We start from the raw sequence: 27,676 nt of genomic DNA, 5'->3' as shown, positions 1-27,676 counted from the left end.
GCCAAACCCTGAACACGTGCCCCGTTTCTCTAGGACTGTAACTATGAAGAAAGGGAAAGGGTATGGAAAGTGGACTAGAACTCAGGAGAAATTGAAAGGTTGTCAGTAGGCCTTCAAAGTCTCTGTGTATTAAAATAATGTACACAAGGATGGGGATGCAGGAGGCGCATCATTCCTAGAACCGTTAGGCTTACTGGGTGACAATGTATGGAATCAATAACTACAAAGGAACAAAACAATTTAAGCAACAGACTGAGAAACAGAATTCTCAGAATAAAGGAATCAAGTGAATGAGATTAATCAGTCTTTCTATAGGAGGTGGCTTTTGAGCAGGATTTTTAAAAGATACAGTATGTTTTGGTTGAGAACAGACAGAGGAAAGCATTCTAAGTAGAAGGAACTGGTTTATGCTGAAACTTAGAAGCAAGAATGTGCAAGCAATATATAAGGAATTTCAAGCAAGTACATATTATATACACTGGGGAATACAGAGAAATTAGAATGCTGAGATCAGGGCTTAAATAATGTGAGGTGACTACATGTGCCCAGATTGTCAAATGGCTCAGAGTTCCCTACAGAGCAACACGGCATCTTGATCTATGTCAGTAAGCACCAGGGCAGCTATGGGAAAACACAAGGATGAGTCCATTTGTTACAGACAGAGGGACTAGAAGAGAGCTACACTGTGAAGCCCAACAAAATGCTAAATACTGTTCACTATAGCTCCCTATCATTTGAGATTCTGGGCTAAATAAGAGCTATCAAATATCCTATCCAGAACTGTGATGCATTAATGTAGTCTAACAGGCCTAGACCTTGGTGTAAATCAAGCCAAACACTTATGAAATTAGAATGTAAAGAAGAAATTCTTTAAAATAGAAAATACATGCTTCTTTCCCTGACTCTTAAACTTGACTGGTCTCCTATACCGCATGTGGCATATTGGACTTTTGAGGCTAGCACATTCATCAGAGCTGAGTGAGCTGAGGCCATAGTGGAAAGGCGGAGAGCTATGAAAGAGTTTTAGGGACGACAAAATCAATTCACTGAGTGACAGGATGGTTCTGGTGAGAGCTGGACCATAAAGAATGCTGAGTGCTGAAGAACTGAGGCTTTCATATTGTGGTGCTAGAGAAGACTCTTGAGAGTCCCTTGGACTGAAAGAATATCAAACCAGTCAATCCTAAAGGAGATCAACCCTGAATATTCATTGGAAGGACTGATGCTGAAGATCCAATACTTTGGCCACCTGATAAGAAGAGCTGACTCACTGGAAAAGACCCTGTTGCTGGGAAAGACTGAGGGCAGGAGGAGAAGCTGGTTATGGGGGATGAGATGGTTGTGTGGCATCACTGATTCAATGGACGTGAATTTGAGCCAACTCCAGAAAACAGTGGAGGACAGAGGAGCCCGGCATGCTGCACTCCACGGGGTCACAAAGAGTTGTACACAACTTAGCGACTGAACAACAGAACAGGCTGCTAGAGCAACAACCAAAGATACAAATCCTCATTTCATAATCTTCACGTTAGGTCTCTGGCTTCTTGCACTTGTTGAAGGTAAAAACAGAGCTATTTATTGGGCTTCTGCCATTTTTTAACTGAACTTTGCTAAACTCTGAGGATAAAAACCACAAGGGCAACCCTGTTCTTCCACAGCACTTTTCTGGTGCCACTTTCAAAAAGAGAATATTGAAATGTGTGTGTGTACACATATATACATTTGTGTGTGTGTGTGTGTGTGTATATATATATATATATATATATTTATATTTATGAACACTGAATAAGCCAAAAGGTGAGCAATATATTAACTTTCTGCTTTACTTAACTGGCACAATTTAGTGCCGGACGGGAAGCAACCACTTAACAGTGATAGCATTTGTTGGTATCATCTTAGTTTTTTCCTCCTCCCCTAAATAGTTTATAAAAGGTGATTTGTGAAATTCTTCACAACAGAAAAGCTCAAGGGTTTACATTCAACTGTGACACCACTGTGAATTCATTAAGAAGCATGTTTCAGGTTGCACTATAATTTCCCTATGTAACATAAACCCATGGAATCTGACATAAGCTGATTGCTCATGCTGGTTATTTTATTTACATTTCTGAATGGAAGGGATTTCAATACTCATAAAATATCTAACTTATTATTTTTCATCTGTTCTCCCAGAGCAGCTATTATAAAACAGGCATAGAAACAGAAGTCTCAACTTGTATGACTGGCTAAGCAACCAGGGAAAAGTTACTGCTCAAAAGCAATTAAAAAAAAAAATAATTCAATATGGAACTTGAGGCCAAATGTGATATTATTACTCTCAATACTATGAAAAAGATAAAAGTTTTTTTTGTTGTAAGTGTTCATTATGTTTGTTGAAGTCCTATGGGAGTAGGAGGTAGTCCATAGGAATTCAGGGGGCCTTAAGTCTACTTAAGTCTTTCTCTAGAGACCTAATGTTAGCAGACACAGCCTAATATAAATGGGAACACAGATGAATGGATCAGAGTGGGCTCCTTACAACCCAGAAACATGAATACACCTCCTTACAGGTTACAAATTAGACTTCTGAACTGGAAAATGCCGTGAGGGTTAGATGTATGTTTTGTTCACCTACCCAAAGAATAATAATTTCCACTTATTCCAGCAGATATAGCAAACTCAGATAAATTACTAAAGAAGTAACAATTACAAGTAAACTCCAAAGCTGGATCTTCAGTCTTCTGCCTGTAAGTCTGTTCAAATCATTCCACTTTCTCCTGCTGCCTCACTGAGTTAAGTCAGTATACTCCTCGACCCTCCAGTACAACCTTAGGCCTCCTCTTCTATTCAAAAGACTATCATCATTTTACCACATCTAATGATTACATGCCTAACAGTATAAATTCCCCAAGGACAGGTTCTGTGCCTGTTTTTAAAAATATTTTAATATGTATTCCAAGGTTATATCTCCAATTATCCAGTTAGTACATATACTGACTGAACCCAAGAAATATAGGAAATCTTTTTCAGTTGCTTAGAAAATCTTGACAGTTCCCCTTATTAAAAGGTAAAATTGTCCAGGATTCAGAATTGATCAGCAAAATTTAGCTTGGAAGAGAGGGAAAAGGCAGCTTATTTTATTACCTTAACCCAATATCCTTTTATTTTTCTAATTAACCTGATATATTTTGAGAATCAGTCACTGCAGGGTGCAGCTTTGACATGAACAGTGGGCTCTCGGAAATTCTGAGTGGTTCTTTCCTTCTTTCTCACATGTCCACAGAGGCACATAATTTTAGTACTGACTCTTCACTGTCCCATTCTGTTTCACAATGGCATCATACTGTTTCATTTTCTAAACCAGGATGGTCCTTAGCTCTTATTAATCTGTCATTATTAGGAATGAGAGGATATAGAAAACAAAGATAAAAATTAATGAGTATGGTAGGCTTTCAACAGTATGTGAACCAGAAAAGGCAGAGGAACCAGAGATCAAATTGCCAACATCCGCTGGATCACAGAAAAAACAAGAGAGTTCCAGAAAAACATATATTTCTGCTTTATTGACTATGCCAAAGTCTTTGAATGTGTGAATCACCACAAACTTTGGCAAATTCTGAAAGAAATGGGAATACCAGACCACCTGACCTTCCTCTTCAGAAATCTGTATGCAGATCAGGAAGCAACAGTTAGAACTGGACATGGAACAACAGAGTGGTTCCAAATAGGAAAAGGAGTACATCAAGGCTGTATATTGTCACCCTGCTTATTTAACTTATATGCAGAGTACATCATGAGAAACAGTGGGCTGGATGAAGCACAAGCTGGAATCAAGACTGCCAGGAGAAATACCAATAACCCCAGATTTGCAGATGACACCACCCTTATGGCAGAAAGCAAAGAAGAACTAAAGAGTCTCTTGATGAAAGTCAAAGAGGAGAGTGAAAAAGTTGGCTTAAAGCTCAACATTCAGAAAATGAAGATCATGGCATCTGGTCCCATCACTTCATGGCAAATAGATGAGGAAACAGTGTCAGACTTTATTTTTTGGGGCTCCAAAATCACTGCAGATGGTGACTGCAGCCATGAAATTAAAAGACGCTCACTCCTTGGAAGAAAAGTTATGACCAACCTAGACAGCATATTAAAAAGCAGAGACATTACTTTGCAAACAAAAGTCCATCAAACTAGACAAAGGTCTAGTCAAAGCTATGGTTTTTCCAGTAGTCATGTATGGATGCAAGAGTTGGACTATAAAGAAAGCTGAGCACTGAAGAATTGATGCTTTTGAACTGTGGTGTGGGAGAAGACTCTTGAGATTCCCTTGGACTGCAAGGAGATCCAACCAGTCCATCCTAAAGGAAATCAGTCCTGAATATTCATTGGAAGGGCTGATGTTGAAGCTGAAACTCCAATACTTTGGCCACCTGATGTGAAGAACTGACTCATTTGAAAAGACCCTGATGCTGGGAAAGATTGAAGGTGGGAGGAGAAGGAACAACAGAGGTTTAGATGGTTGGATGATATCACCGATTCAATGGACATGCATTTGAGTAAACACTGGGAGTTGGTGATGGACAGGGAGGCCTAGCATGCTGCAGTCCATGGGGTGGCAAAGAGTTGGACACAAGTGAACAACTGAACTGAACTGATAGTAGGCTTTAGTCTTACTGCGGCCACTATATATGAATCTGAGGGGTGACATTTCTTATTTCAATCTTGAGTTGTGGAGCACCTCATTTTTTAATAAATTCTAAACTGTTTAAATGAACATAATGAATGCCACAGTTAACAAAAACATGAACTTCATCAGTTGGGTGTAACAACAAAAGTCTTTCATGTCTGATATTTGAAAAATAATAAAATAGAGAGAGAGACCTCTTTCTATTTACTCTTGTTTGACTGAAAGGAATCCTAACCAAATAAATTCTTCTAAAAGGAAAAAGCCTCTATCAGTCTAGATAGACTTTTTGGGTCACTAAATCTTATGTGAGGCATGTGAAAATATTAATAACTCATCAGTCACTTCCAGTCAAATGAATGAACCTGCAAGGATAAACTAATTTACTTGTGCAGCAGAAGCCTCTGTCTTATACATCTCTTGTCTACCTCAAACCCCTACCACTAGACTATGAGTTACTTGTGAACATGGGTTGCATTTTATATTTCATAAAGGTATCCAATAAATATCTGCTCATTGAATGAATGAACAAATTTATTATTAGTAACATCTTAATACAATGAATTCAACATTAAAAACTTTTGGTATGTTACAGGATAATCATTACCAAATTATAGCATGTTAAAGAGCGATAGTTAACATATTTTTAAATGCTGAGCCTCTTTAAAAACTAAACTCTGAAAACAAATTAAGATAAGCTCTATTGGAATCTTCTCATCCAATAAGCCAATACTGAAAGAAGAATCTTTTCAGGGTATCCAGGACTCTGAACTGCATGTTCTAGTGCCGTTTTTGGGGGGTTTTTTTGAGTCAGTATTACAAAGCTAAAATACACCAAGAGTAAATTAATAAGAAAAATCTACACAGCTAGAGCTTTGTTGAATTAGAATTCCTGGGCTCCCAATAAGGGCTAAATCCCAAAGGGATCAGAGTCAAGTAAATAAAAAATCCATCTGAATTTTATCAGAGGGCAAAGTTTCAACTTTGAATACCCCAGCAACCAAGGATGAATTATGTATAAGATTAGTAAAGTGCCTTCATCCATGCCTCAGCCAGAGAACATTCTTCTATCTCACTGTGACTGAAGGAAAAGCAGCAGTGTGTTCGCCTGCCAAAAAATAGTTGTGGCTATACTCTAGATAGAAGTTTAACAACACTGAGGGATTAAAATTTAATAGTAAAGCTGCTGCTACCTGGGAGTAAAAGCTTGAACTCTGGCATCAGAAAGAAATAGGGACTTCAGCATGCTGAATAGATGAAAACAAGAGCTGGCAAGTGCCTAACAAAGACTATAAGAGTATGTTCCCTTCTTAAATTCTTCCCCAAACTGCTTCTTTCTCTGCATATCCTATTTATAATATGCAAGAGTGCTCAATGGGAATACAGCCCTTTTCTACACTTTGAATAGTACATATACATTTCATTTCCAGAATGCTTGAAATTATAGGATGAGGTTAAAGGGTGATTATGTGGTCTGAATTCTCTGAACATCAGTTCTCTTAGTTTTGTTGAATATCACCTGAAGCCCAAATAATTTCTTTTCTTGAAGCTGGCAGTTGAGACAGACATAAGGCAATCTTAATATTAATTAGAGAACTAACAGAGATTATTTTTTCCTCAAATTCAGATAGAATACCATTAATAGCTAATCTTTCACTGAGGCCTTATCAGCATTAAGGAACACATTGACGTTTCCAATGTATTGTTACAACTGCTAGAAGTACATCTGTTACCTAAAAATCCCACTTTAGAAAAACAAAACAAAAAAGGCCATAAGTTATGTTATTTTAGACCAAAAGTTTATTCTGTTCAATTAAACTTACCCTCACAATCCTTGACAAACTTCACCTTTGATTTTTTGAAAACAGAGAGTTGCTGGAACATAAGCTACAGCTTTAGTTTATATTAAGCAATGAAATTAAAAGACGCTACTCCTTGGAAGGAAAGTTATGACCAACCTAGATAGCATATTCAAAAGCAGAGACATTACTTTGCCAACAAAGGTCCGTCTAGTCAAGCCTATGGTTTTTCCAGTGGTCATGTATGGATGTGAGAGTTGGACTATAAAGAAAGCTGAGCGCCGAAGAATTGATGCTTTTGAACTGTGGTGTTGGAAAAGACTCTTGAGAGTCCCTTGGACTTCAAGGAGGTCCAACCAGTCCATCCTAAAGGAGATCAGTCCTGGGTGTTCATTGGAAGGACTGATATTGAGGCTGAAACTCCAATACTTTGGCCACCTGATGCAAAGTGCTGACTCATTGGAAAAGACCCTGATGCTGGGAAAGATTGAGGGCAGGAGGAGAGGGGGACGACAGAGGATGAGATGGCTGGATGACCATCATTGACTCGATGGACACAGGTTTGAGTGGACTCTGAGAGTTGGTGATGGACAGGGAGGCCTGGCATGCTGTGGTTCATAGGGTCGCAAAGAGTCGGACATGACTAAGTGACTGAACTGAACTGAACTGAAGCTTTTCTTTTTCTTTTGTTTACTGTTTCAAAGAGTTAATTAAATTCCCTCTGAATCACTACAAATGAGTGCCTACTGTTTATTCAGTATTACTGCACATTTTAGACAATTAGAAAGGATGAAGTTCTTTTTACGGTTGTATGAGTATGTGATATAAATGATCAGTGTACTTTAAGTGATTTACTAACCAGAATAGGAATGAAATTACAGTGAACCAGTTTAAAGACAAAAAAGCAAATGGGCATTCTTTATTTTAAAACAGCAAACTTCATTAAATAAGCTTATATAATGAAGAACATTTCCAGGTAGTTTATTTGTCTACTTAGATCTTTTCAGTAAGCAATTCTGCAATCTAAGGTCCCTTTCTACTTTCTGACAATCCATACTGGCCTCTTTATTTAAAACTCTTCTCCAAATTCATCCCCTATAGGAAGACATTTGTAAGACCACTTTACTGTCATCACGCTATCAGTCTATAATTCCTTCAGGATTACTATATTTGGTTTGACATTTATTCTTCTGTACTTGTTTTGGTATAAGTTGAGAGGTGACACATTTTTGAAACCAAATATATATGCGACTAAAGGACTATCTGTTGTGTGATTTCAAGGAACTCTTAACTTGATTGGCTCAAACTTCCTCATCTATTACATTGGAAGAGCACAATCTGTCCTCCAATGCCTCTGGTAAGAACTAATGAGAGTGTAAGTATAAACTTTTAAAAAAGAAAACTAATGAAGTCCACATTACTCCTGGTTTAGAATTATAATAAATTAATTAGTTGTACTAATTTAGTTCTTTTGAGCATTAAAAATTTGATTGGTGGGGGAAGGAGCAAAATTCCACTCAAGAAAAAAGCTAAAATAAGTATTCCTCAAGATTTTAATTTTCCTCTGTACCCCATTATTCTTTCCATTTAGAGGACTATGCTGGGTCTGCAAAAATCTTTTCTAAAACAAAAGTCAGCAGGTTTCCTAATATGAATTCTAATACTACTAGTGTTACAAATTTGGAATGAGTGATTTACATCAATATCAGGGCACAACTCTTCTACCTGCTATGCAGTCCATTTGCCTCAAGTGCTAATGAATAATAATAAATATATTCACAGCAGTTAGTGATAGAGTAACTTAGACTTTGGCACTGAGGCTTTCAGTTTGAGGGGGGGCAAAGATGATTAAATATTCTGCCAAATGAATTCAGGGAGAGCTTTTATGAATTTCATACTTGTTAAGCACGTGTTATTAGGGAAAGAGGGTGCTTTCCACAAACTTCAAAACTGAATTAAATCCTGGGGAAAGAATATAGACATGTGTTAAAAAGTACATTGCCCTAGCTTTTATTCTCTTTTGTCTTTGAAGAGTTCAGTACTTAGAACATTTGGATAAAGAAGAACATTAGCAATTCCATAAATTTCTCATTCTGGTTCTTTTTGTAGGAGAACAATGAGGATGAAGTATGAGAAATTACCCTTATAAAAAGCAGAGAACAACTTTTCTCTTGCTACAAATATCCCAGTTAATTAAGAAAATCAAAATTGGAATATGCCAGACTGCCCAAATAAAGACTTTAGCAGCACTAACAATGGAACAAAAGTGTAAACATTTAAAATTTTTGACCTATTACAATAGATTCATTTTATTATCAGGATATTCTCTGGGAAATATCTCAGATATATTACTGTGGAAACAGCATGTTATAGAAGAGTATTTTCCCAGAATTTATGTTTAGTTACAATTCAAAATGTTTTTAAAACTGTATTAGTTCTTGAAAATAATTCTTTTTCAAAGTGAAGAAACATTTTAATTTCAGTTTAATTTCTGAATGGGGCCCTAGCTATTTAGAATGCAACTCTCTTAGGGTTTTAGTAAAGTCAGATGAAGAATATAAAAAGCCTTTCACCTGTAGACAGATTTCGTGTCACTGGTTGTGACAACAGTAAATTAGGAACCTTTAAATTGATGTATATCAATACATGGTTATAATTGTCTATCAACTCCCCTAGTTATGAAGACAATCTTTGTCCTGGAAAAAATTATAATAATGGACAAACCTTCTCAAAAGTTCTCGTTACTATTCAGTAAAAGACACTTGGCATTTATATCTGCTTATTACTTTTTAAAATGTAATTTAGGGAGAGAAATGTTAATTATTTTGGGGAAGGGACTGAAGAAATCCCAGTGAGACATTCTGTAGAGAGGTCTTTTGTTAGTGTAACATCTGACCTTTTATATCTTTGGAAATCATGCAACTTGGCTAATGTAGTCCTTAAAGAATTAATCAAGCAGATTGTTAGGCCCTAGTTACAGTGAAGCCAGCCAATTATGAGTTGCTCAGAAATTCATCACTGGCATGTCCAACCACATTTTCCCACATAAAGATTAGTAGAAATATGTGGAAACGGGGCCCATTCCCACCCTAGCACAGCTACAATATGTGTTCAGTGAAACAAATTTTAACCAAGTTTTGCCTTAGTGAAACAAGTAATTTATCTGGAAATCTTTTTAATTTCTGTCTTTACCCATAACATCTTATCTGCCAACATTGCAAATGCTGGCCCGTTTAGTTAAAACCCAACTAGGGATTTTTATATTCAAACACAAAAGCACTAAAGTCACATGCCACAGCCTGAATTTATCTGTAAGTTAATGAAATTTCCAAACACCATCTTTAGTCTTTTCACTGTTGTAATAACGCCCTCCCAAGGCTTACTAAGAAGAAAGCTTTTCTTGCAAGAGAGGAATGAAAGGAGACAGAGTAGATGAAGATTGGTTCAATAAGGAGAGGGCAGTGCTGCTCTCAAATAAAGAAGCGCCTTTCAGATAAGCAGAATCAGATTCCAGTTCATTGGTTTGCTGGCTACCCTTACTTTGAACTCTCATATTTAACCCAGCAGGCTTCAAAGCAGGTGAGAAAATGACCTACCACTTAAAAGCAATTTTTCCTTTTTCAGGAATTCTGGCCTTAAGAGACTATCAGCTCTGATATCAGCACATTCCACATCTCCAGGGATTTATGCAATTTTTTTTCCATTGCTCTGTGTCTACTGTCAGGCTGTTTTCATCTCAGCCAGGAGAAAAATCAGGAGACAAAGTCCTAATGTGCTGAAGATGAAATCTTTTTCCATATCTTTATATCATGCAAAAGAAGGGGCACTAAAACACTAACCATTCTAGTTCATTCCCTTCCATTTATCTAAATCTGATGTTCAGTGAGGATTACTACAAATTACTAATCCCTAGCGCCTTGCTTCATGAAAAAGCAATTTTCGTAACAAATGCATTTTAACAAATTCAGACTGAATTTACTCTAGCATGAGAAATAATACAAGAAGTTATTAGATGAAGAAGAGACAATGGCAACAATGGAAGGAACTAGGAAATTTTCTTAAACCGCTTTGCCTTACTTAATAGAAGAATAAATATGTTTCAAAGATTCTTCATTGATTTCTATATTTCATTGATACTGTACTTGGCTATCAAATATCTGACTTAGCTAAAAATTTTTAACATATGCAGTTTGCAACTTACCAATGGGTTCTGCTCCATAAGGCAGTTTGCTAGTGCCTAGAATTTGAAACATTTCTTCACTTTCTGGTGCACATAATGTACCGGAAGTATAGTACTAAAAGTATTGTTTAAATGATACCTAACAGCCATTTCTACTACTATTTCCATGGAAAAATGCATTTTTTGTTTATTAGTAGGACATAGCTCTTCCAAACATGCAGGGGGTAGGGTTTCTCACTACAGCTGCACTTCCGTGATGATGATGACAGTGACGATGACAACAACAGCTAACACCTACTTCTTACTGTGGGTAGACACAGTTCCAAATTCTTGATAAATTTTAAACTCATTTAGCCTTCACAAAAATCCAAGAGGTAGTACTATTCCCATTTTACAACTGGGGGGTGGGGAAGGTTAAGCAACTTACCCAAGGTTGCACAGCCAATGAGTATCACAGCTGAAATCCAAAGCAAAAGAGTCTGGCTCCAGAGCCTCTGCTCATAACGACTCTACAATCTTGTCCCTTTTCCACCTTGATAAGGTGGCACCATCCAGGAATTCTAAATTCCTCTATTGGGGGTAGAGTAGAGCAAGGTCTTCTTAAGCTTTAAATGTATATAGAATCCTCTGAGGATCTTGCTTCTAACAAGGTCCTGGGTGATGGTAATGCTCCTGGGGCAGAGACCACACAATATTAAGTGGTAAGAAGAATATGAACCTCTGGTTCTCTTGCTGTCTACTAGGGTAATTGTTTATTGAGTTTATAAACTGGAGTCTGCCTATATTGTTTTCATTTCCCATTAATTCTTAAGTGGAAACAGCCCTTGGAACTGCTACATACCGAATATTGATCTGCAGGTACTTTCAGTAAATACTTAACTTTTAGGAATTTAAACTGTACATATAAAGGCCATGGGGATAAAAATCTAGCTGTAGAAGTTTGCTGTCAGGCACATTTTAAACACTACATACCAGCAACACATACCAAAAGATAGTAAACAAATGTCTATTTATTGTTCATCAACTAGAATCACAGTAAATTAATAACTTTTGATCTAAAAAAGAAGCTTCAACTTTCAAATGGATAATTATTTACTCTCAGACACTGCTAGGACCTTGTGTTATGTAATCCTAAAGGCTCTTTTGGTGCATCAGAGATCTCTTAGGTAAGGCAGACATTATATACTAACACTGATGGGTACAGCAGACAGTGAGTACACACTCCACATTAATTTTAGCCAGTACTTCATGGAAGGACACTGCTAACAATTACTGTATCTCTACTCCAGATTCTAGATCTCCCTCCTCTCTCTATTTTACCTCCTTCCCAATGCCCTGAGAGACCATCTCTCCCACTGCTTTTCTATGATCTCAAATACACAGCTGCATATTTTTTTCTGCTTGTTAAATGGACGGGATTCTCTGTTTAGTCCATTTTTTTCCATGCCAGATTACACAGTGAGGTCATTTCACTTTGAGACACACACTCGCCAATCAGCACCACTGCAAGCAATAGAGTTATGGTGTGATCAGTAAGCTTTCTTTTTATACTAAAAGGAAGTAGAAGAGTCAGTTTCCAACCCAAATATCTATACTCCCTGAACACCAGTAAAAAGTCATCCTTCTTGAAGCCTGACCCAGAATCAACTGTAGTCTCAAACTCTTAGGCCTACAGCCAGTGGCAACTTAACACATTATAATAGTTGACCTTCAGGGAAAAAGAGAAACCAGTGCTCTCACTACTGGTGCCAGAAGAAAACCAGCTAATCTTTAAGGCACAAAATAAACTATTCTTAAGGCAAGAAAAGAAACTGTGAGGACACAGGGAGTTATAATGGAGGCACAAAGAGAAAAATATAGAAACTGCATTACCAAATAAAGGCTAATATTTCTATGGTTCTCAGTGCTTTTCTATTTGGGAGTATAATGAATTAACATTTTCTTTTTGGGTTTGAATTCATTACTTGGTAAAAATGCAAAGATGTACAAGACATGTCTTTTTTTATTAGGCTTAGAGACTTAAAGGGACTTCTCTTTGGTAATTTTGCTGAGTCAGTGACATTAATTAATAGGTTTATGTAGAAAAGTTAATAATCACAGGATACTCTCTTTAAAATCAATCCTCAAGTACTTTCTGGGCCTGGGTCAGGAAATGGGGAAGCCGTTCAAAACTAAGGGGTAAAAATGAAAATAAAGGTCTGTAGATGGTTTTACATCCAAGGTTGGGAAGATCAGTAAGAATATGCACATATAATAACAAGGAGGACTTTTGAGTGAAAGGGCACATTCTGAACCCAGGACAAATGTCTCAACTGTCCTATCTTACCTACTTATTCCTTATCCTAGGGGCACTCTTGAATATAACATTCAGCAAATCCTTAGAACTAATGATTTCATTTAAATGGAAAAACCAAAAGGCTTTTGTACAAAACAAGGAATTTTTTTAAAAACCCCAAAGAAAATGCATTTAAAAGGGCTGGATTATTCTTTAACTAGTAACAAGGGTTAACTTTACCACCAAAAGTGATCTACAAAGACCAGCTTTATAATTTATGACATTGTATTTTCAAAACTTTTAAGCAACAAAAATATAGCTCAAATCACCAAAAACTTATGTTTGACATATTTATGGCAGCAACTTTATAAATCAATTCCTGTAATTTACTTTATAACAAATACCTTCCACTGCTCAACTGGTTTAGCACAAACAGATCAGAGATGGTTTCTTGTGTGTTTTACAAATATTCTACACAAGTCCTTGAGATCATACTTACAGCTTTAGCAAAAACACCCATGATTTCAGGAAACTGGTGTGTAAGAAAAGCTATCATTGCTGTAGAAGAACATAGTCCTGCTGTGAAATGGATGAAAAAAGGAATCTCCTTCTTTGGGTAAACAGAAACATGATGAAATGCTGAAAGAGAGAAAAGACAGAAATGGATTTTATTTCAGAATACAGTGTAAGCCAGTTTTAATATTTTCAAGTGAAATCCATTTCTAAAAACTAAAATGGGAAAGTTAAAAAAAAAAAAAAACAAGAAGTCTCTGGTCAAGCAAGGTAGAAAGAAGTTATCCATTATTTATAGCATCAACAGCACATCTACATAGATGACTATTGGGAACTGGGAAAAGGATGGCATTGTGGGAAAGAGCAGTAATTGTAGTCATGCTGAGGTGGTTTTGAAAAAGAGCTTTGTCATTTATTAGCTGTGTGATCTTGAATAAGTTGCTAAACCCTCTAGCGGTTGCCATGGAGTTATGATGAACACTGTAAGCACTTTATAAAGGTGTTTTAATTTTTGATCTTTGGGAGCTCAGACATGAGTACAGAGATCAAGAAATAGACATGTGGTTGGAGATTTCCTAGAACAATCAGTTAATAATTTTACCCACTTATGTGGCATTTCATTGAGCACTGTAAAAATCTAACCAGAACATCAAAGTCCTAGATTCTGAACATAAATGGAGTCTATTGTCTTATTTTCACATTTACACATTTACAAAGGTTATTATTTTTCTAGTGATTAGATATTTCATTACCAATAGTATTCAAGTATTTTTATCTTATTTGAAATGTGAAAATACTTGAATAACAATGATGTCAGGAACCTATTACAATGATTGGTACACAGTAGGTGCTCAATAAATGTCTGTTAAACTGAGAGCTATTCTGGGACTTCAGTTGGCTGCTCACAGGGTTGGACACAGACCGAGGAATTCCTGATGTAATATCCTGCATATGTAAGGAATGACTAATTCAGTGCTGAATCAAGGTCAACTATAAATTTAACGTTTTAAAACATAATGATTCACAGAGAAGATTACACCTAAGTTTCCTTCAGTAGCCAGGATATTTTTTATGTATTATATACTATCTTCAGAAAGTACATACCAAAAAGCAAACTCATTAAAAATGCAGAAAATTTCCAGAGCCTTGTGTCATGTTTAAACTAAAAGCACACCAAATCTGAAATTTTTTTAAGTTAGAAACATTAGAAGCTGTGAACAACACTGTGCTTTCAGCACCCCAAAAAAATCAGTCCCCTTTGCTCTGTCCCTCAGCCATGAGAGGCCAACTTCTAGCAAATCAAAAGATAAAAACCATGGTATTTGCAAAGATAGGGAACAAATACATACGCCAATGTTACTATAGTTGCTTTTGTGTAAGACAGCAAAATAAATAATATTAATTAAACGACAGCATGTTGTGGCTTACAAAGTGCTTTTATTTATATTATTTTTTTCAATAATCCTAGGAGATAGATAGTATTATTTCTACTTTATGAGGTAGAAAACTGTATAGCTTTAATAGGATAATTTTCTAAAATATGAAATTTTTATACTATAGGAGAGATCCAATTGTTTCTTTTTGGATTGCTTTCTGTAGATTCATTTGTCAGTCAATGTTTGGCTAATACATCAAAATAATGGATGACTAGTACAGAAACACTCCCTTAGAAGTAAAGTTCAAATTTCATCACTGACATGTAGAGAAAAATTTATCAGGAGGCATAAAAGACAACTAAACAGCTATGTGAACTAAGGGAATAGTTCAAGTCTGAACTTATGAGGTTCATAAGCAAATTCCAGAATGCCTTAAGTCATATCAAGGTTGAAGTAGAATTGAAAGCAAAAAACCTTAAGTTAAGTACTCTTGGGAATTAAAGCTCCACATTAATAAAAACTTGTTCATTTTATCATAAAGACAGAAAAAATACTCTAAGAATATACAATATAATCAAACTACCCCCCCCCCAGAACATCCCTCCTCTCATAGCTCCTAGAATTTGCAAATGAGTAGACCCCTAGAATGGAGAAGGCAATGGCACCCTACTCCAGTACTCTTGCCTGGAAAATCCCATGGATGGAGGAGCCTGGTGGGCTGCAGTTCATGGGGTCGCTAAGAGTCGGACACGACTGAGTGATTTCACTTTCACTTTTCATTTTCATGCATTGGAGAAGGAAATGGCAACCCACTCGTGTTCTTGCCTGGACAATCCCAGGGACGGGGGAGCCTCGTGGGCTACTGTCTATGGGGTCACACAGAGTCGGACATGACTGAAGTGACTTAGCAGACCCCTAGAAATAACAAAGTCCTGCCATTACACAAACTCTCCGTTCTTATAGCCTGAGGCTCTGACAATACAAAATAATGACTTGATGACTTTATTCACATTACTATGAAAGCTTGCCTTATAGTATCAGGCAACTTCTGTAATGATTTGGGGGGCATTATTTTAGGTTAAATGTATTAGCCTAATGTAATACACTCTTGTATTTTGATGTTCCACAATTAAAGATTCATTCTTTTGCCTTAAATATCCTTGTTCCCATTAAAACAGAAAAACAACACCTACTACCACCACCCTCTCCTGAGGAAAGAAAATATTTCTAACACTAATGACCTTCTAATTGCCAAAGTCAATGGATTCTTCTCAGTAATTACCTTACTTAATACCTTGGATACTCCTCCTCACTTGCAATTTGTTTTCTCCTTTTAGTTTATAGGATATCTAGTTCTGGTTCCTGTCCTGTCTCAGACCACTCCTTCACTGAATCTTCTGACTCCTTATTGGCCACCCATTCCTTAGAAATTTTCATCATGGTTCACCCTTAATTTGCGTCTCACACTCTATACAGTTTCCCTTAGTGATCTCATTCACTCCCAGAAAATAATGACCCCTAAGTCAGTTTTGTGATGTAGCGGGAAAGAGATATTTTGGTAATTTTGTTTACATGACCTGATCCTGTCGCTAGGCCATAGCAGACTGGATTAGGGATGAACACCTGGGTAAATCTGATTTACTCCCCCAGAAGTTTTAGAAGCAGGATTGAGATATTCTTCATTCTATATTATCCTCCTGAATTGATGACATGTAAATTCAGAGCTGCACCGGAGTATCAAGCCTGGCTACATGTGTCTAAGAAACAGAGAGCCAAACTGCAAAGAGAAAGATAAAAATGAAGCAGATACACTGAGAGAAGCAGAAATGAAAGTCATACAAAGAAAAGAGGGAGCTGGGGAATAAAAAGGAAAGTAAGAATAGGAGAGACTGAAAAAGGCAGTTAGAGACAGAGATACACAGAGAAATGACTCCTTATAGAAATCCTTATAGCTTTCTGGTTTTGGTCTCTTCCAAAGTGCAAGTATAATTGTTGTCTTTGTGTTCTTTGAGATAACTCAGGCTTCTTCCAACAAATTCTCTTTATTTTTAAGCTAAACTGAAGTGGCTCTCTTATACCCAAAGAGTGCTTACAATATTTACTACTTATAAAACATATATTTAATAATATACATATTATATATAACTTACAAACATATCTTAACCCCGTGTATGTTGAGATATAAAATATAAAGGCTATGTATGTATATGTTAGATTACAAAATAAAATATTTAAGCATATAACACACACATGGATGTGTGTGTGTATGGTTGACATGTCACATATGCAACATACTCAAAAATAAAAATTGTGGGAGAAAAATATCAGCATACTCAACTTCCATAAGCTCTCCTAAGTTTTTATCTATCTGTTCGAACTTTGCAGCTCTTAAGTCTGATGGCTGTAAAACTGCAACTTTCCTTCCTAGACTTTAGTTCTAATGAACCCAGAATTGTAAAAACTGTGGTACAGATTTATTTTATAAGAGGAAACTAGTGTTTATAACTGTCAGCATCCTTACGTATCAGTTAAATCATAAAAAGGCTAATTAAACAAATTTACCAGCTCATAGAGAAAAAGAGTGAGTGGATGATAAGACAGCTGAGACAAAAAGCAGACTATTCTTTCAAAAGTTTAGCTTCCTAAAAGCAGGAACTAGACAAAAACACTTTCAGCAGTCATAACCCTTATGTATTTCTTGTTCTCCTCTTGACTCTATTTCTTTTTTTTTTAATATATTGAGAAGTACAGTCCCTCCAATTTCACTCTACTTTGTAAAGATTATTTTGACTGTTCTGGGTCCTTTAACATGCCATATACATTTTGGGATCAGCTTATCAATTTGTAAGAATTGTATTGAATTAATAGATCAACTAGAAGAGAATTGTCATAAAAATAATATTGGGGCTTCCAATCCATAAACATGGACTATCTATTTCATTTTCTTTAATTCTTCTAAGCAGTATTTAGTGGATTTTAAAAATCTCAAATTTCTTTTAATTTATTCCTAAATTGTTTGTTCTTTTTGATGCTACTCTCATTGGGTCTGTTTTGCTGGTATATAAATATATGACTGAGTTATATATATATATGTATATATATATATCAATATTGTATCCTGCAACCTTGCTGAACTAGTTTATTAGTTCTAATAGTATTTTTATGGAATTCATGAAGATTATGTCATCTGTGAATAAAAACAGTTTTACTTCTTTCTTTCAAACATGAATGCCTTTTATTTCTTTTTCTTGCTTGGTGGCATTAACTAGAGCCTTTACTACAATGCTGAAGAGAAGAGAGCAGACATCCTTGTCTTGTTCCTGATCTTAGGGGGAAAGCATTCAATCTTTCATCATTAAGTATGATGTGAGCTGTGGGTTTTTCATAGATGCTCTTTATCAGGTTGAGGAAGCTCCCTTTTATTCCCAGTTTGTTCAGAATTTTTATCATGAATGGGTATAGGATTTTTGTCAAATGCTATTCTCCATCTACTGTCCTTTATTCTATTACATTTTCAGATGTTAAAGCAACCTCGCATTTGTGAGGTAAATCCCAATTGGCCATGGAGCATAATCCTTTTTACATGTTGGTGGATTCAGTTTGCTGACATTTTGTTGAAGACATTTGTGTCTATGTTCATGAGAGATATTGTTCTATAGCTTTCTTGTAATGTTTTGTCTCACTGTGTTGTTATGGTAATGCTGGTCTCACAGAATGAGCTGGAGAGTGCTCCTTCATTTTCTGCAAAGAGTTTGTGAAGGATTGGTATTATTTCTTCTTTAAGATGACTGCTTATAAGAAAAGAAAAACAAAAACTTTCATCTGTGTGTCCTTCATTGAACCAAGTACAAGGTTTTACCACAAAAATATAAACTAAATTATGCAACTATATCCAAGAACTGGTTAAAATAGTATTTAAACAGTATCCTGAACTTCAACCAGAGGTACTTTTAAAATGAGAGAATACTATGAAAAATAATCTCACAACTAATTTTAAGTTTAGAAAAACTTGAATATTTACTTACGAGGTAATAGCTCTCTATCAGCAGTCTCTGTGCAGCTGGGATAAGGATAAAATAGATGGCCTTTCTCTAATGGATATGGAATCATTCTAAAAGCTGAGGGAAAAAAATATACATTTGTTGACATGCAATTCAATCTCACTTTCATCATCTACTATAATTAAAGCTATTTTGGAGATGTATTTTTAAAATTTATTTAAAAAAAATATTTGTTCAGTTGTGCCCAGTCTTAGTTGCAGCATAAGGGATCTTCAATCTTCAAGGCAGCATGGGGGATCTTTTTTCTTTTTTTGAGGCATGTGGAATCTAGTTCCTGGACTACAGGTGTAACCTGGGCCCCTGGCATTGGGAGCATGGAGTCTTAGACAGTGGACCACCAGGGAAGTCCCCCACATAGCATTTTATTTTCTTTTTTAAAGATGCATTTTACATGAAAGAAACAAAATATGCAGAGGAACAAATAAGAAGAATAAAATTTATTTAGAGAATAGTGAATGATCTAACTGAAATAAAACTAAAGGGAGTAGTGGAAGATAAGACTGGCTGTGTCCTTGCCTCAGTCTCCTCATTACAAACACAAAATACTTAACTCTCCACATGTGAATTCCACTTCTTAGGGAAATCACACAACTGTTGTAGTCATAACTTCTGTCAACCTAAGAGTTTTCAATGGATCCTAACTTCATATTTGAGCTGATACCAAAGTTTTCTGTAAGCAGAGCTTAATTTAGATCAGGGGTCACCGAAGTACCTAAATTAAGTATATAAAGGGGTCACCTTTGGTCAGACCTGGACCACTATCTGTTTTTATAAATAAAATTATATTAGAATATAGCCATGTCTCCTTATTTATATATTATAAAAGGCTGCTTCCATGCTGTAAGAGTTGGGTAATTGTGACAGAGACTATGGCCCACAAAGACTAAATATTTACCAACTGGTCCTTTACAGAAAAAGTTTATGCATCCTTTATCTAGATTATCATCCATTCCTACAGACTTCTTAAAGAAGAAATCTTTATTGATCTACTCAACTATCAAAATTATAAAGTTTTTGTTTTTCCTTTAGTGCTTGGATCTATGAACTTTTGTCAAAATACAGATTTTTGTTTTGCTACTGTAAAATTCAGCGACTTTTCCAAAGTCACAGAGCAAATTAAATCAGTGACACTAGGAAATCATTCATTAAGATGATTGTTCACAAAACACAAAATCAATCATATACTTATGGAGAACTTCCTACATGCCAAGCAGGCTAGGCATTGATGACACATACAAAGTGATTAAGATAGACTACGTAGTTTTGAGAAGCTTGCAAACTATTGGAGAAAAAACAAAAGAAAATCTAAGTACCCCAAAACATCGAGCTCCTCAGTTTCAGTGGTTCTGCTTTCATTAATCTGTATATTGTCAGTATCAAGCACAGTGCCTAACGCTCAGCAAAAGTTAATACAGAGGTTCCCAAATTTTCTTGATTCAAGGACACGTGGTGCGCTTCATGTCTCAGTAATTTGCTATGATGCCCCTAGGCTATAAGAAGTATTTAACAATTCCACTTAAGTAGTGGATCTGATCAATTTCAAAAGCTTTTGTTCTAACAGCTTAGCAGCAAGTTGAAAAAAATACACATAAATTAAAGGAAAAAAGTTATTTCAATTTTAAATAACCATCATTTCTCCCTAATGGGATATATGAGCCTGTTGGACACCACATAATTTCTCAAACCTCACAATCACTTTGGATAATACCATCCTCATTTCCTGTTCCACACTGAGTTTTGTGTGGTACTTCCTTTAATCATAGCAACTAACAAAAACCCAGCTTTGCAAAGCTATGACAACACTGAAAGAAAACAGAATACTGCTGAAACCTTTAACTATCTAGAGCTACAGTTTCAATGGTGTATTGCTGCGTTTTTATGAAAAATTTAAAATCTCATGGCACTCTTGTGAATTTACTATAATATCCAAAAGTGCCTTAGTGCAGTGTTTGAGAACTGAGGAGGTTAACAAGTTTTAGTTGTTATTTAGAATGTGCATTGAATTTATTTTTGAACTTTCATCTACAGCTAATTCTAAAAAGTTACAAATGAGAGATGTGGTAGGTAGTGGAAAATAATTCAATTTTCCAAAGAAATATACAAATGGCCAACTAACACATAAAAATATATTCAACATTATTAATTACTAGGGAAATGCAAATCAAAATGAGGTACTATTTCATACCCATTAGGGTGCTATTACCAAAAAGCAGAAAATAACAAGTATTGGCAAGGATATAAAGAAAGTGAAATCCCTGTGCAATGCAAGTGGAATGTTACATGGTTCAGCTGCTATAGAAAACAGTATGGTGGTTCCTCAAAGAATTAAACACAAAATTATATGATCTAGCAATTCCACTTCTAGGAGTACACCCAAAAGAACTGAAAGCAAGAACTTAAACAGGTACTTATGTACCCATGTTCACAGCAGCATTATCTACAATAGCCAAAAGATGGAAACAGCACAAATGTCCACTGATGGATGAATGGATAAACAAAATTTTGTCTACGCTTACAATGGAATATTATTCATCCTTAAAAAGAATAAAACTCTTACACATACTTCAACAATATGGTAAATGAAATAAGTCACATATAAAAGGACAAATGTTTGATTTCACTTATATGAGATACCTAGAGTAGTCAAACTCAGAGAGACAAAAAAATAGAATGGTTACCAGGGGGCTGGGAAGGAGGAAACAATGAGGAGTTATATTTCAGTTGGTACAGAATTTCTGTTTGGGTTGATGAAAAAACTCAGGATGGATGATGGTGATGGTTGCACAACAATGTACATGTATTTCACAGAACTGAGCATTTTAAAATGTTTAAAATGCTTTTATGTTATATATATTTTACCACAATTAAAAAATTTGGGGGGATTTCCCTGATGGTTCAGTAGCTAAGACTCAAAGTTCTCAATGCAGGGGGCATGGGTTCAATCCCTGGTCAGGGATCTAGATCCTACATGCCACAACTAAGACCTGGCAAAGTCATCATATAAATTTTTTTAAATAAATATTTTTTTAAAATTTTTTAAAGAATTAAGTTGATTTCAGTAATGAAAAAAGAGTTTCATATTGTACACATCTCAAAATCAAAAAAAGTCCAATTTAAAAAATATTAGAGTAACAAGCCACATTAAAAAATAAATGAAGGGATATAAATTTTAATTTTTTTCCTTATAAATATTTAATACAAGTGAACATACAGCAGAATACCCAAATAGTTTTTCATCCTGCTTTTCCTAAATGTGGTTTTAATATAAGCACATTACACGTTTCTTCTACCAATAAACCAATGAACACCACGGAGTTCACTTTCAAACCAATCTGAACAATAAATCCTTAACGAAACCCAGACAATCTCATTAAAAAAAGAATGCCTGTGAATGCAATGAATAATCAGAAAGATTAGCATTGCATTTGGAAAAGAATACTTACTGCCTTCCCACGTGCACTGTAACAGATTAAGAGCACCTTCAATTCTCTTCCAGTGCTGAAGATGAAAGAAAGCATAGGCAATTGCTTCACTATCACCCCGTTTCAGAATGTGTTCTGGAGGTAAAATGAGACTTTTCATCTCTAGTAAATACTAGAAAAATAACATACACACATAGACACACCACACACAAAAACACAAATATTATGTTAAATTCAAACATCCACAAAAGTGTAGATTCAAATTTCATAAAGTTAACTTGATTTAAAAAACAAACATTAAGCTAGTTGAAATGACAAGAAGGTCTTACTGATAACGTGTATAAAATGCTTGTATATATGCAAATCCCAAAGATCAGAATACATCTAAAGGTAAAAATAAGGTAATAAATTACTTATGTGCAACTTTAAATACAAAATGGAAACTAAGCTGAAGAAATAATATGTGAGAAAATTATTTATTTTTCCAAAAAAGAATAAATGTAAAAAATTATAAAACATAATTTTGGAACAACAAGTTGTGGCAACATTTTTTTATTTCTCTTTTACAGTGTGTGTGTGTGTGTGTGTGTGTGTGTGTGTCTCAGTCATGTCCAACTCTCTGTAACCCCATGGACTACAGCCCACCAGGCTTCTCTGTCCATGGAATTCTCCAGGCAAGATACGGGAGTGGGTTGCCCTTTTTTTACAGTGAAGGAATTTAATTGTTAAGAAGTTCAATTCTTAAACATAGTGCAAAGCACTATGCTTGTTAGGGAATGCCAAGACACTATTCTCTGGAGCTTCCTAATGTAATGAAAGAGACAGATTTTGGGGTGGGGTGGGCCGTGCTACGCAGCTTCTGGGATCTTTGTTCCCCAACCTGGGATCAAATCTGGCCCCTTGGCAGTTGAAAGCACAGATTCCCAACCAATGGACCACCAGAGAATTCCCAAGAAAGACAGATTCCTTAAATTAATTATAATCAGACTATGTGCTTTACTATAGGTATAGATACATATAGGGATATGGATAGGAGGCATTACTTTTTAATTTAGCTTTTAATAACAGCTTTATTGAGATATAATTTACATACTTTACAGTTCACCCATTTAAAGTACACAATTCAATAGTTTTTAGTACATTAACAGATATGTGCAACCATCACCACAATTTCAGAATATTTTCATCACTTTAAAAGGAAACCCAAATGTACTAGTGTAGCCACTACAGAAAATAGGAGGAGGTTCCTCAAAAAACTAAAAATAGAGTTACTAAATGATCCGGCAATCCTACTCCTGGGCATATATCTGCAGTAAACTATAATTTGAAAAGATTCATACACCTCAATGTTCATTGTGGCAATATGTACAATAGCCAATCTAAATGTCCACTGACAGATGAATGGATAAAGATGTTGTGTATATATATAAAATATATATAGGTGTATACATATAATGGAATACTGCTCAGCCATAAGAAAGAGTGAAATAATGTAGCAACATGGATGGACCTAGAGATGATCATACTTAAGGAACTAAGTTAGAAAGACAAGTATTATATGATATCACTTATGTGTGGAATCTAAAATATGACGCAAATGAACTTTTATGAAACAGAAACAGACTCACAGACACAGAGAACAGACTTATGGAAGCCAGGGGGAGGGAGGTGGGAGAGGGATGAATTGGGAGTTTGAGATCAGCAGATGCAAACAATTATAGAGAGAAAGGATAAACAACAAAGTTCGATTTAGCACAGGGAAATATATTTAATATCCTGTGATAAATCATAATGGAAAAGAATATGAAGAAGAATGTATATATATGTATAATGAAATCACTTTGCTCTACAGTAGAAATTAACACAACAATGTAAATTAACTATACTTCAATAAAATAAATTAAAAAAAAAAAAAAGAAACACCATACTCTTTAGTTATCACCCTCTCCACACCCAACCTCCCTCAGCTCTAAGCAACCACTAATATACTTTCTGTCTCTATAGATTTGCCCATTCCAGATACTTGATACAAACAGAATCATTTAATATATGGTCTTTTGTGACTGGTTTAATTCACTTAGCATATATCCATGTTGTAGCATGTATCAGGACACCATTCTTTCTGTGGAATAATATTATACAAAATAATATTCCATTGTATAATATAAATAATATTATAGATATAAATAATATTCCATTATATGGATAGACCACATTTGTTTGTCCATTCATCATTTGATGGATATTTGGTTTTCACCTTTTGGCTACTATGAATAGTACTACAATAAACATTGATGCTGTGAAAGTGTTACATTCAATATGTCAGCGAATTTGGAAAACTCAGCAGTGGCCACAGGACTGGAAAAGGTCAGTTTTCATTCCAATCCCAAAGAAAGGCAATGCCACAGAATGCTCAAACTACGGCACAATTGCACTCATCTCACACACTAGTAAAGTACTGTTCAAAATTCTCCAAGCCAGGCTTCAGCAATAAGTGAACCGTGAACTTCCAGATGTTCAAGCTGGTTTTAGAAAAGGCAGAGGAACCAGAGATCAAGTTGCCAACATCTGCTGGATCACCGAAAAAGCAAGAGAGTTCCAGAAAAACATCTATTTCTGCTTTACTGACTATGCCCAAGGCTTTGACTATGTGGATCACAATAAACTGGAAAATTCTGAAAGAGATGGGAATACCAGACCACCTGACTTGCCTCTTGAGAAACCTATATGCAGGTCAGGAAGCAACAGTTAGAACGGGACATGGAACAACAGACTTGTTCCAAATAGGAAAAGGAGTACATCAAGGCTGTATATTGTCACCCTGCTTATTTAACTTCTATGCAGAGTACATCATGAGAAACACTGGGCTGGAAGAAGCACAAGCTGGAATCAAGATTGGCGGGAGAAATATCAATAACCTCAGATATGAAGATGACACCACCCTTATGGCAGAAAGTGAAGAGGAACTAAAAAGCCTCTTGATGAAAGTGAAAGAGGAAAGTGAAAAAGTTGGCTTAAAGCTCAACATTCAGAAAACTAAGATCATGGCATCCGGTCCCATCACTTCATGGGAAGTAGATGGGGAAACAGAGGCTGATTTTATTTTTGGGGGCTCCAAAATCACTGCAGATGGTGACTGCAGCCATGAAATTAAAAGACGCTTACTCCTTGGAAGCAAGGAGTTGGTCATAACCTAGATAGCATATTCAAAAGCAGAGACATTACTTTGCCAACAAAGGTCCATCTAGTCAAGGCTATGGTTTTTCCTGTGGTCATGTATGGATGTGAGAGTTGGACTGTAAAGAAAGCTGAGTGCAAAAGAATCGATGCTTTTGAACTGTGGTGTGGGAGAAGACTCTTGAGAGTCCCTTGGACTCCAAGAAGATCCAACCAGTCCATCCTAAAGGAGATCAGCCCTGGGTGTTCATTGGAAGGACTGATGTTGAAGCTGAAACTCCAATACTTTGGCCACCTGATTGATGCAAAGAGCTGACCCATTTGAAAAGACCCTGATGCTGGGAAAGATTGAGGGCAGAAGGAGAAGGGGACGACAGAGGATGAGATGGTTGGATGGCATCACTGACGCTATGGACATGAGTTTGAGTAAACTCCAGGATTTGGTGATGGACAGGGAGGCCTGGCGTGCTGTGATTCATGGGGTCGCAAAGAGTCAGACACAACTGAGCAACTGAACTAAACTGAACCATGTGTATGGATTTTTATGTGAACAAAGGTTTCATCTCTCTTGGGTTACTAGGAGTGGAACTGCTATGTCATATGGTAATTCTATGCTTAAGAGGTATTAATTATGTTTTAAACCACTGATGGGCTTCCCTGGTGGCTCAGCTGGTAAAGAATCCACCTGCAATGTGGGAGACCTGGGTTTGATCCCTGGGTTGGGAAGATCCCCTGGAGAAGGGAAAAGCTACCCACTCTAGTATTCTGGCCTGGAGAATTCCACAGACTGTATAGTCCATGGGGTTGCAAAGAGTTGGACTCAACTGAGCAAATTTCACTTTCGCTTTGCAGAAGTGGTGGAAAGTGGTGGAAAGGTGGGAAGTGGATAGCAGATTGAGAGGTGTGGTGGAGAGAAGAATAGGAAGACATATTCGCTGTATAGGGCCAACTTGTATTTTTGAGCCTAAAGAGCATAGTACAAGATGCATTTAAGTAAGTGAGCATGCCTATTAAAGTTATAACCTATCAATTCTTATTCACATATGAAATGAAATTCTATCTTAAACTCTTGAAGAAATGCTTCCCTTAATATCACAATCCATATCAAAAGCAGCATAATCACAGTTATTGCACTAGTCAAATATACTAATTACATGAAGAAAGATGCAAAATTAACTACTTGTAGTGGGGGTCTTCCCAGGTGGCACTAGTGTGGGTTCAATCCCTGGGTTGGGAAGATCCCCTGGAGGAGGGCATGGCAATCCACTCCAGTATTCTTGCCTGGAGAATCCCATGGGCAGAGGAGCCTAGTGGGTTACAGTCCATAGGATCGCAAAGAACTGGACACGACTGAAACAATTTAGCACACATGCACAGTGGTGGGTTAGTTGCTAAGTCGTGTCCAATTCTTGCAACCCCATGGACTGTAGCCCTCTAGGCTCCCCTGTCCATAGGATTTTCTGAGCAAGAATACTGGAGTGGGTTGCCATTTCCTTCTCCAGTAGATATTCCCATCCAAGGGATCAAACCCCGCTCTCCTATAATGCAGGCAGATTCTTTACTGACTGAGCTACCAGGGAAGCCAACTTTTACACCATCTTTATTATTAAAGTAGTCAACTTAAAATCTTTTAAATATAGTTAGCTAGCTTCTTCTTCCAATGACTGAGACCACAGTACACCTCCTCAGTTAATGACTTCTTCCAAAGACTGAGGCCAGAGTACACCTTCCCTACTAGAATAGGTTTGAAACCACCTTTTTGGGTCTCAATAATTTGGTACCAAATTATGTGTCATATGATACAAACCATATTAATATACATTATAAAATATAAAAAAAGAGACATTCCAAAGGTGTCTTAAAAGATATATCCTTACATTTCAATGAGATAAACAGCATAAATTCAACAGTTGAATTTGTGAAATACTTTGTAAAACTACTAGAAACAGGAAGAATTATAAAAATAAAAATTAGTAGTGCTTTCAAATTTTAAGACTTAAGTTATTAATCAATACATATGGACTCATGGCATTAATACATATAAATTTTCTTTGTTTATGGAGTGTGCCTTTCCAACACTTACTGGGCTGAGTGCTCATCTTTAATTACCCTTTATTCCTATAACCCAATAAAGCTGAAATTAAAAAGCAAAAAGATAAAAGAAAAATTACTCTTAGTCTTGATGTCTCTGGCCCTCTCCTCAAAGTGTAAGA

The 27,676-nt window shown here is 36.2% G+C and overlaps 1 protein-coding gene across 23 annotated transcripts in view; it reads right to left on the bottom strand.

The window, feature by feature from the left end:
• Positions 1-27,676, bottom strand: part of ST7L (suppression of tumorigenicity 7 like) — a 144,073-nt gene that overhangs the window by 61,934 nt on the left and 54,463 nt on the right. For 14 of the 23 annotated variants that reach the window (XM_025288086.2, XM_044944548.1, XM_025288083.2 and 11 more), the window contains 3 exons: positions 22,308-22,458; positions 18,829-18,921; positions 13,414-13,553 (listed from right to left, as the gene is read on the bottom strand). In XM_025288086.2, the coding sequence (XP_025143871.1) occupies positions 13,414-13,553; positions 18,829-18,921; positions 22,308-22,458 (384 nt within the window). Of the gene's footprint in view, positions 1-10,022; positions 11,312-11,631; positions 13,554-18,828; positions 18,922-22,307; positions 22,459-27,676 lie in introns of those variants that run through there. The other 9 variants (XR_006551747.2, XR_006551748.1, XR_328709.3 and 6 more) reach the window with 8 other exon arrangements.

The sequence above is a fragment of the Bubalus bubalis genome, chromosome 6 (assembly GCF_019923935.1).
Source record: "Bubalus bubalis isolate 160015118507 breed Murrah chromosome 6, NDDB_SH_1, whole genome shotgun sequence".
NCBI lineage: Eukaryota > Metazoa > Chordata > Mammalia > Artiodactyla > Bovidae > Bubalus > Bubalus bubalis.
This window is presented reverse-complemented; position numbering and strand designations above follow the sequence as displayed.